This window comes from Galeopterus variegatus, unplaced genomic scaffold (assembly GCF_000696425.1).
Source record: "Galeopterus variegatus unplaced genomic scaffold, G_variegatus-3.0.2 Scaffold223, whole genome shotgun sequence".
NCBI lineage: Eukaryota > Metazoa > Chordata > Mammalia > Dermoptera > Cynocephalidae > Galeopterus > Galeopterus variegatus.
In genome coordinates, this window is record NW_007726334.1 from 457,082 (window position 1) to 468,125 (window position 11,044).

General features: G+C 46.0%; 1 protein-coding gene across 1 annotated transcript in view; it reads left to right on the forward strand.

The window, feature by feature from the left end:
• The window catches only part of CREB3L2 (cAMP responsive element binding protein 3-like 2), a 126,139-nt gene extending 118,960 nt beyond the window's left edge, over positions 1-7,179 (forward strand). The window contains exons 9-12 of the mRNA XM_008566124.1: positions 3,046-3,145; positions 3,431-3,557; positions 4,960-5,176; positions 6,818-7,179. Coding sequence (XP_008564346.1) covers positions 3,046-3,145; positions 3,431-3,557; positions 4,960-5,176; positions 6,818-6,893 — 520 coding nt within the window. The 3' untranslated portion in view covers positions 6,894-7,179. The remainder of the gene's footprint in view (positions 1-3,045; positions 3,146-3,430; positions 3,558-4,959; positions 5,177-6,817) is intronic.
• Positions 7,180-11,044: the final 3,865 nt, after the last annotated feature.

Consider the following 11,044-nt stretch of genomic DNA (forward strand, 5'->3'; position numbering starts at 1 on the left):
TTAAGGACACTGGCACACAGGCAGCAGGAGTGCCCAGTGGAAAGATGAGCTGCCCAGCAAAAGTGGCAGCCATCACTTAAAGAAGTGGTTCTTCAAGCAGGCCAGGGGGGCAGGAGGCCCCTTTCATAGCATAGCAGGCAGCTGTAATGACCTTATTAATTGCTACCATGGGAGGTGGCCAGCAGAGGAGAGAAAAGGGTCTGTGCCATGTGGTCTTATCTGTGGACTCACTTGTATGTCTGCTCCAGGACTCCCAGAAATACCAGCAGGGAGAACCCAGCGAGGGCTTTGGGGCTGGCATTACAGATGGTGGTCAATCAAATACATGCTACGGCCAGCGAAGTCTCAGCTCTGTGGAATGAGTGCTCCCTCAGGAAGTGACTGTGCAGTAGATCACCCATTCAATTTTGAAAAGGCAGCCATGTTGGTTGTTAGAAGGGAGGTGTTTTGGGCAAGTGTTGGGAGAAAAGAGAAAAACTTTGATGAGGAAAAACATGCTGTGTCATAGGACCATTTAGTTGCAAATCTTTAAGTAGAATTTGAAGTATAGTTGTCTCTCAATATCCAAGGACCCCCACAAATTGGCTCCAGGACCCCTACATGTACTAAAATCCAGGATGCTTAAGTCCCTGATATAAAATGGTATAGTATTTGCATATAACCTATCTATGTCCTCTCATATACTTTAAATCATCTCTAGATTGCTTATACTGCTTAATACAATGTAAATGCTATGTAAATATCTGTTATACTATATTTCCGTTTATTTGTGTTATTTTTTATTGTTGCATTGTTATTTTTTGTTTTTTGAGTATTTTTCATCTGTGGTTGATTGAATCTGTGGATGAAGAATCCATGGTTACAGAGGGCTGACTATAACTGTAATACTGTCAGTATTTCTCAGTCTTGAGTAATATACACAATGCTTTTAAAGACTTTGTTACTTGAATGTATATAAACATAAGCCAGTTCTAAACTACATGTGACCATACCTGTATATAACCAGAAATAAAAAATGTACAATTAAGTGCAAAAAAAGACCTCCACATTAACTAGAATTTAAATTAGTTATATTAATTAATGGGATGAATTATTTTGTTTTGCTTAAATTAAAATCATTGTACAAGGGAAAAAATGTGGTGTAGGTGGGACCAGAAATCCTCTGCTGTGTGTGTTCAGGGCTGTTCCAATTCTCCCACCAATCTTATCCATTTATATTGCTGAAAGCAACACCATTCTTATGGCCAGCCTGTCCTTAATTTTCTTAAATTGGAAGAACTTGTTTCACTGGTACTTGCCAGGGGAGAAGATGCAAAACCTGGAAAAATCTGTCTGTCCTTCTACCATTTTAAAGCTATTCAGGGGACAGACTCTAATGAGAAGCAAGTGAACAACAAAAGCCCAGAATTCTTCTACAAACAAATGATTTGCTGATGTTTTCCAATGAACTTGGAGTGAGCTCTCTAACATATCACAGCGTGAATTTTCTGAAAATCCTGAGAAGCAAGTGAACAACAAAAGCCCAGAATTCTTCTACAAACAAATGATTTGCTGATGTTCTCCAATGAACTTGGAGTGAGCTCTCTAACATATCACAGCGTGAATTTTCTGAAAATCTTTGAGACTCAGGAAAAGGGTCTGCTCATAACATCTTTCTACTTTGCTGTGTGCTTTAGGCTTGGGGACCGGGATGAGGGCGAGGAGGAGGCTCAACTCTATGCTGCTCATGCAGAATTCACCCCAGATGCTCTAATTCAGAAGGGTGTGTTGTCAGATCCTTTTCTATGCCTTGCAGTGTTCAGAATTTGCAAAGAATTTCACCATCTGTTCTTTCTGTGTCCTGATGTCACACAGAGCAGAGTAATAACACTATTCTCAAACCTTCCCTTTTAAGGGGGTGCACAGTTTTCCAATTTTAGGGGTAAACCAACACTTTTTCTGATCCTGCTGTCCTTTCCTGGAGAAAGAGTAAAGTCTGGATCAGAGGATGGTTTCCAAGATCCCTGGCTCTGAGTGTGAGGGTCCACTGGAGCAGGCGTCTTTGCTGTTTCATATTTTGGCTCATTTCTGACAGTGGAGTCTTCCAGAAGCACAGGCTTGAGGTGCAGATGGCTGTTTGCCTTCCTGCCCTAAACAGAGCCGTTCTTGTTTTTCCTCTCCTCTCTCTCTCTTCAAATCTGCCGTCTGAAGCCTGTTGCTCAGTGACGCTGTTGCCATTTCCAATCACAGCCACCACCTCCGGCTACTCTTTCAGTTATTCTCTGCTGGCCATTTTCTTCTCTTTGCTTTTCTCCTTCCTTGTGTTTTCATCAATTTTTCTCATCTCATGATTAAATGAGGTTTTTTTTAGTCCCCATTGTCTTAGTCTATTCAGGCTGCTGTAACAAAATACAATAAACTGGGTGGCTTATAAACAACAGAAACCTATTTCTCTCAGTTCTGGAGGCTGGGAAGACCAAGATCAAGGCGCTGGCCGATGTGGTGTCTGGTGAAGGCTTGCTTCTGGTTCACAGAAGGTGCCTTCTAGCTGTGTCCTTACATGGTAGAGGGGAAAACTCTGGTCTCTTTAGCCCCTTAGAAGGGCACAAATCCCATTCATGAGGGTCCACCTTTATGGCCTAATCACCTCCCAAAGGCCCTTCCTCTTAATACCATCACATTGAGGGTTAGGTTTCAACATGTGAATTTTGGGGAGACACAAACATTCAGACCACAGCAAACATTGAATTGGAGTGTTCTTTTTTCTTTGTTCTCAATGGCTGACAAACAAGTTACAGCCTGTCAGGGATAATTTGGGGTCATTCACCCATTATTCAGAGCATTGCAAGAGCAGGACAAACTGTTAAGGTGTTAGTGAGCTCTGACAGTCGTGCTAGAAGGCACTCGTGTCCATACCTTCTTCCACAGGAAACCGTTCCTCAGTGCTCTGCTCAAATGTAGTCCAAAGTCACAGTAGGTTTCCCAGAGCACGGAGATGGAGATCCTCAAAAAGCATCTCTTATCTCTCACATTCCCTTCATGGCTTTTATTTGTTATCATTCACAGAACTCTCCTTCAGCAGTTGCAGAAGCTTCAGACTTTGGTGATGGGCAAGGTTTCTCGTACCTGCAAGTTAGCTGGCACACAAACTGGCACCTGCCTCATGGTGAGTTTCCCGAGGGGACAGCATGGTAACTGCCCTGAGCCCAGTCCCCTGTCTCCAGCATCTCCCAACTCAACAAGGCCAAGTGCTGTGTGATTGAAGAAACCACCCTGCTCACTCCAAGGCTGTTCCTCTGTATGACATTCAGACGATGTGACTTGTGGGTGCAGTCTGCTGGCCTGACGGGGGTAGTCTGTCTTCTCCCTGGTTCTCCCAGGTGTTGCAGATTGAAGGTCTGCTCTGTGGAGCCCGGAATCATAGCTCTCCGTGTTCTCTCCTCCTTTCCAGGTCGTTGTGCTGTGCTTTGCTGTTGCATTCGGCAGCTTCTTTCAGGGCTGTGGGCCCTATCCTTCTGCCACCAAGATGGCTCTGCCTAGCCAGCAGTCCATGCCAGAGCCATACACAGCCTCCATCGGTAAGATAGCACGCAGCGAGACACTCAGATAGGTTCTTGTTTCGTTTCTCTAGAGCTGGGTTTCTCAGCTTTCTGAAAGGAATCTTATGTGAAGGTCCAATTTATAAAAAGTGGTAAAAGTGGAGCTTCTCCATTTGAAGGGAAGGAAGATGCATAGGGGAGACTGGGGCCCGGGCTGCTGGCTTCCCCTTGTACCCATCTTTACCCACCAGGCAGACGCAGTGCAGGGAATTCTCTAGTGTTCGACAGAGCACATTTATTTGCAAACTGGTGCTCTAGACTGTGTTCACTGATAAATGTTGAGATTCCTTTCTGAGTTCTGATAAGGGGGAGGAAAGTGGATCGGGTGGGTGGGAGGTGTGGGGGGTGGGAAGAGTATTAAGCTTTCCTTGACATTTGAAGAGAACTCCCGTGTTTCTGCCTCCGCTGAGGGGAATTCTGTGTTACCATAGTAAGAATTTGTAATACGAAGTGAAAGAATCTGTCTGTCTTACAAAACATGCTCAAGATTTAGAGAACTTGGAGACCCGGGGGTTAGGTAAAAAGTGTGTGATTGTCTCACCTAGGTCAATGATCTCTTTCAAGTATGTAGGAACAAAGGGGTCATGAGTAAGGAACACATACACAAATACACACCTATGCTAGTAAGAACAAGCGTGGAGTTAGGAGACCTTGGATGTGGGGTAGGGACAATTTTACCATTCTGCAACGTCTCTGGTCTCCACCATGCAGGTGCATCCCTGCCAGGTCTATGACAGAAGTACCAGCATTCCAATCAAATAATTTCAGTGGCCTGTTGGAAAATTCTTTTTCTCCAAGGGACTATATTTCTAAATTTAATTGGAAGCCAATGGAAGCATAGTTTCTGTTCTGTGGAAAATTGCTGGAGCCATCTAGCTATGTGACTATCCTATAAAACAAGCGACTGTCTTCAACCTTTGATTTATGGCTTAGGCTTTGTGTCTTTTATTTAGTTTCTACATGAAAATGTTCTTGTACTTCATCTTCGTGCAAGCCTCACTCATTGGAGATGCTGCTGCTTTCAGCTGGGTCTGGACATCTCCAAGTATTTGACTCCCATTCTACATGAATTGTTTTCCCTAGAGGGTTAGGGGTGGATAAGGAGGGGAGTTTTATTTTCAAAGCAGTGGAGGTGGTAGTTTGTTCCAAGTTTATTTGCTTTTCTATTGTTTTTTCAGCACTGTATAATTGGTATGATTTTTCAGTGCACAAACTCTGAAACCCTGAAGGCTTTTTAGAAGCCAAATCCAGTTGGCATCCTCACTGCTGGGCAACAAGAACACACCAGTTGTCATCTGCCACCAGTCTGGGCAGTGGACAGAGGGATGTGTTGGACTCCTGTAGTCTTTTGCTAACACCTGTTACTTTGCTCTGTCCTCAGTGAGATCCAGGAACCTGCTGATCTATGAGGAACATTCTCCCCTGGAGGAGCCATCCAGCCCAGCCTCGGCTGGGGAGCTTGGGGGCTGGGACAGAGGCTCCTCCCTGCTCAGGGCATCAGGGCTGGAGACAAGGCCAGATGTGGATCTTCCCCATTTCATTATCTCGAATGAGACCAGCCTGGAGAAGTCAGTGCTGTTGGAGCTGCAACAGCACCTGTGAGTCATATAGACACGGATTCACTCGTTTAGTGCCCTGATGATGAGTTATTAGTCAGCAACCTGGAATGTGGGGTAGAGACTCCCCATTGCCCTGTCCAGTCCCTCAGCTCACTCAGGACCTATTTCCAGGACCTGGGACTGAGGATAGTCTACACCTGGCCGATAGCTGCCTTGAGCAGAGACAGGAAACAGACCTAGCATGAGGTCCCTCATGTCTGCTGCATCACTGGGGAGCTGGCAGGTATGGCAGCCAGGAGAGGGTGAGGGGCTTGAATCCCTCCCCCCGCTATCTTCATCCTGCCCCCAAAGCCACATGGAGAACATGCAGCCCAGGTAACTGCAGTGTACTTGATGTGCAATGCAGCTTCCAGACACGTTCTCTAGCTTCCCTCCAAGTAGACAGTAAATATATATGCTACGGATCAATATATATTTGTGGTTAATACATAAATATGCGTGCGTTAGTTATAGCTGTATACTTCTAATTATATATTTAAATTGAGGGACACTGAGAGGCATTGCACATGCACTTGTTTCCATATTAAAATCACTGGCTCCAATTCTCCATGAGTTGTTTGTCTTAGATAGTTAGGGGGAAAAGTCCTTTCATAAAGATAAAGGCTTACACGACTACAAGGTGTTGAGTATGCATATCAGCACGGCAGGAGGGTCTGCACGCATGCTCCTGGTCACATGTGCTGTGGCTGGTGATTTAGCTGAACTCTGCTCCTGTGCCACCCAGAAATGAAGTGGTTCCAGTGTAAGTGGGAAAGATTCCATTTCTGATTCTTTAGCTTTTTTCCTTTAACCCTGTAGAAGAAGGTTCATAATTGTATATGCTTTTATATGTGTACATGATACATGTATATTTAACATTTACTAGTGCTTACTATTTTAAGCACTCTACAGATAAGATATCATATAAATCCTTTTAACAACTCCAACAGGTAAGGTGTCATTATTATTCCCACTAGAGAGGAAATCTGGAGCCACCACTGGAAGCTCTGGAAGACCAGCTGCCTAAATACTTGGCTCATGACACAAATCTTCTCTCCTCTTCGCTCAGCTAATCACAGCCCCTTTCAAATTCCACTTGTTCTGTGATGTCTCCCAGATGACAAAGCCCTCCTAGCCCTCCTCTGAATGCCTAGAGACTTTATGGGCTGTTACACAATTTAATAGCATATTGATTTTCCGTTATATATTTATTGTTATTTCAAATTAGTTCAATTTAAAAAATCTTTATCTAGATTATTAGCTCTTCTAGACCAGGGATCAGCCCACACATTTATTTTCTCCTTCCCAGAGTTTAGCATAGGGCTAAGCATCCTTACTAAATAATAATTTAAATAATTTAAAGCCATTTATGACAAATCAGTTTCAAACTACCAAGTTTATCTTCTGGGCTGGGATGCCTACTCTTGGGTGTGATAAAGGTAGCAAAGTAGGCAAGTAGATAGGCTGGTAACGGGGACATTGGGAACAGAGAATTGCTACTGGGAGGGAAGGACAAGAAACAAGCCTGGGCTGGCCCACAAAGATGCAGCCATCGAATGATAGTGTCACTACAAAGTCTGAGAATGGTGATCAGCAGTCAGCGGCTAATACCTCTTCTTTTTCCTTATGATGCTTTCACAGGGTCAGCACCAAACTGGAGGGGAACGAAACACTAAAGGTTGTGGAACTTGACAGAAGAGTGAACACCACCTTCTAAAGAGGCTGCCTCCACCCTCCTCTTCCCCTTAACTCTATTTCTCCATCCCCAAACCTCCTTTGTCATCAGCCTTTCCTCTTTGCCACCGGATCTTGATAAAGACATGGATGAGTGTTAGTGGCTTTGGATGGGCAGCCAGCCTGAGGTTTCCGCCTGCAGGGGGAGGCAGGGTCCCCACCAGTCCACGCCTACCCCCACCCTGACCCCTCCACCCCGGTGCAGAAGGGAGCCATGTCTCTCCCTCCCTTCCTCTTACTGCCATGGGAAATGGTTTTAGGGGTGCAGGGTGGGATGAGCAGGCTTGTTTTGCCAGTAGTACCAAAAAGATACTGCCTGATTCTCACCCATAAGGTGTGACCCCTCTTTGAAGAAGAGATGGCTCTTATTCAATTGAGGGTGGGATGAGCAGGCTTGTTTTGCCAGTAGTACCAAAAAGATACTGCCTGATTCTCACCCATGAGGTGTGACCCCTCTTTGAAGAAGAGATGGCTCTTATTCAATTGAGACCCCAGACCCTAGCCACAAAAAAGCCACGCTGCCTGTTGGGAGTTGGCAAAGCACTGACTCACATCCTCCCCTGCTCCCACCTGGGTCTCCAGTGTGATGGCCCCGCCAGCCCTGGAAGCGCAGGGCACCGTGTGGGCACCTCCCTCCCACTCTGCCCCGGCGCGGCCCTCGCTGGACTGTCCTCCCAGTGCGGGCACTGGCAGGCCGGGGCTCCCCCTTCGTGTTCTCAGGCCGCAAGTGCAATGCCTGAAGGAATCAGGCTTTTCTACTCCAGGCGAACCTGCCCCGTCTTGTTGCTGGTAGGACTCCCCACGACCCATATCCCCACATGTCCGTAGTTCTGCCTCCCAGCTTCTCCTCCCCGTTTGTAAATAGTATTTATTAGCTTGCTGAGGCTTCCCACTAGCACCACACTGAAGAGATTCGCTGCCTCCCTCCCTCCAGCTAGCAAAGTCTTCTGTTGGCCTTTGCAGCTGGGAGGACACCCTAGGCTCTGGGATCCCTAATCTTTCCAGACGGTGTTTTGTTCCTTTTCTTTTTTTTTTTTACTGGAGGCCTGCAAAATAATTACCATTGAGAAGTCCCCTTCAGCATGCGTCCCCTAAAGGATGAGCTTAGAGGGAAAGATGGAACGATGCCTTGCTCAGGTCCGTGGCCCTGGGGCCCGATGCTTTCTCTGTCTGTCCCCAGCACAGAGGAGGGAAGCCCTGTCCCCTGACAACCTTGCTAGCTTGTCTTTCCCCGCCTGGCCCGGCCCCCCTCCTGCCTCTCCCTCCACACTTCCACTTCTCTCCCCCTTCCACCCCCCACCTGCCGCAGCAAAGGGGGACAGAGCAGGTGGCATCTGCACCCACGTTCTTCCCTCGGATAGTCAGGTTTGGCTACTTTGCAGCTCACCCAAAGAGAAACAACCTAACCCCCCACCTCCTTTTATTTTTTTTTAATGATTACAAGTAACTTTTGTAGTTTAAAAAAATCTTTCCTTCTTCATACAAATAAGAAATGGAAATAGTCTTTTTATTGTGTAATGTAGAAGACTCTCTGTAAGTGTTCATTTTTCCTGGCTTGTAAAAGATTTTGTGTAGAAAATTTGCTTACATTTTGTATTTTATTTTTAGTGGCCACTGAAAGGCTTATAGCTTCAGCTCCTCTCTCTCTCTCTTTTTCTCGTCATCTACATTATTACCATTAGAGCCTGTACTTAAAAGGGATTAAGCCCACGCGGGGGCCCTCCATTCCATATCAGATACAGGATTTGATGTCATTAATATTTGCCATCATACCTCATAAGCGGATCCCTGCTTCGTCTGCTTAGGTCCATTTGGGCTCATTGTGAGTGATCCTCTCTCTCCCTACTGTGATGGAGAGGATTCCAGACTGGGAGATGGCCAAGTTCACCTTCTCACAGTGTGTGAGAGCTGGATCAGGGCTGCCGTGGTCCTGGCAGCCCAGCTGTCTGGATGGTTCTCTCTCCCTTGCCTTGGCCAGGGCGGGCTGAGACCGTCTGGGCTGTGCAGGAGGAAGGCATGGTCAGTGTGCCCGGCTTCTGCTTCTCTCTGCTCCATTCTCTGTGGCTCCAGATCCTCCTGGGCTTGGCCTGTTCTTCTCTTTAAAATGTCATGTAACTATCAAGCCCAGGCAGCCTGTGGGGCCCTAAGAAGGTAAAAGGATAGAGTTAAGTAGAATTTGAGCAGTGAGAAAGGAAGGGTTTCACATTTAAGGGCAGAAGTGAGAGATGGGCCAGCTCATCCACCTGCCTCAAGTGAACTAGATTGGGTGTTTAAGGCTCCCAGATAGATCCAGAGTAGAAAACCTGCTCTACTGAGCGAGGAAGGAGGAGAAAAAGGAAACTTCTAGCCCCATCCTTAGTGCTTTAAGGATTTCATTTTCTCCCTGCCTACCCTTGCTTGACATTACCTCCAGACCTCCAAATAGCAGGGGTTTTTTCTCTGGGAAACTATCCTTCCAGAGGAGACTGTGTATCCAGAGATGTGGGATGTTGCAAGAGAGTTCAAATGGCCTTTTTAAGGGGGTTCCCAGATCCAACATTGCTGCTCTTTGAGAAAAACCTCTGCTCTCCACTCCTTGCCTGGATGAGTAAAGGGAACTAAACAGGTACCCCTTTAGGAGGAGAAAATGGGGTCAGGAGGACTCAGAAGAGTTGGGTAACACCAGATTGGTTCCAAATGGATGTGTGCACATTTTCTGTTCAAAGGATAAGCCAAGAATATCAGTAGATTTGTTTTCCCCACCGAGAAGTCCCACAGACTAGTCAATAATTCATGGTTAGCTGTGAAAATTTCAAATAGTGGCAAGACACTGGTGCCTGCACTGAGTTTTGAAAAGTATGAGACTGTTAGAGCAACCATAAGCCGTAAAGAATAAATCCGTTAATTGTATTTTTCCTCATGTGAACAGGTTTTCCTCTTCCCTTTCTTTGGTTGCACTAGTGAAGGAGATGTCTTGCAAAGATTCAGAGAACAAGTAATTTTTTTCTGGATGAGACCTGACTAGCCCAGACCACCCCCCCGCCCCCGGTGTGGTTCTTTTCACAGCTCTTGACTTTGCACTTAGAAATGGATATTGTAAATGCAAGGCCTCAGTGCCAGTTTTAAGACAGAATTTCTGTGAAGTGTTAGGACTCTGGAGTCTAGCTCACATAAAGAGAGTGTTATATAAAAATCTGGCAGCTGAGCTAGGCTGCTCCTTTTGGCAGGGGATGGGGGTGAGGTTGACACCAGTGTAGGCAAAATTAGATAACCTTTTGGTTAATATAAATGATTTTGATTTGGAGACCTAATCTGTAGATTGTGAAAGCAGCTTTTCAACTTACTTACAAACCAAACATAAATGCTGTGGTTTTTCTTCCTAAATCTTAGCTTGGATACCAAAAGGTGGCTATGAGTCTTATGTGCCTGTAGAGTCACACTGATTCTTCTTTATTCTGGCAGTGAGTCAGTGTCTAGCTTTTCTGTCATAAGCTTTTTATTAAAATTCTTTTTCAGCATTTTAGGGCCCCTCCCTCCCATGTCCTCAGACCAAGCAAAAGCATAAAGACAGAAGAAGCCTCTCTGGGCCAGCTCCTCTGAACACACATGTCAGAGGAGGTGCGCATTTGAGCACAGCCCAGGAGTGGAGGCTTCCCACCTCTGTGCTGGCCTTGCTAACATGGCGAGACTGGAGATGCAAGAGAATGCTTTCAGCCATGCCCTGGTCAGCTACGAGTCACTAACTTGGTTCTGTTGAATCCAGTCTTTGAGAAACCTGGATTAAAGACACCAGCACTTTGCTTGCAGTGCTACAGGGCCTATGAAGCCATTGGTGGGTAGTGCCCTGGTGAGTCATTTTATTTCAACACTTTCAGCTGAGACAGTTAGTAGATACATGATAAGATAAGCCCCCCTGGGAGGGCGGTCACAGGAGAGAGTAGCTGTAAAGGGCCAGAGGCAGGTTTCAGATCATTCATTCATTCATTCCCATTTACGAAGGGAGAGTGTTGCCTGATGCTCTAGAGATATTGGGAATAAGAGGGACTGAGGAAACTCCATTAATCAGTAGCTACTCAAAAGACCCAAGTGCTAGGACTCTCTCTCTCTCTCTCTCTCTCTCTCTCTCTCTCTCTCTCTCTCTCCCTCTCCCCCCCC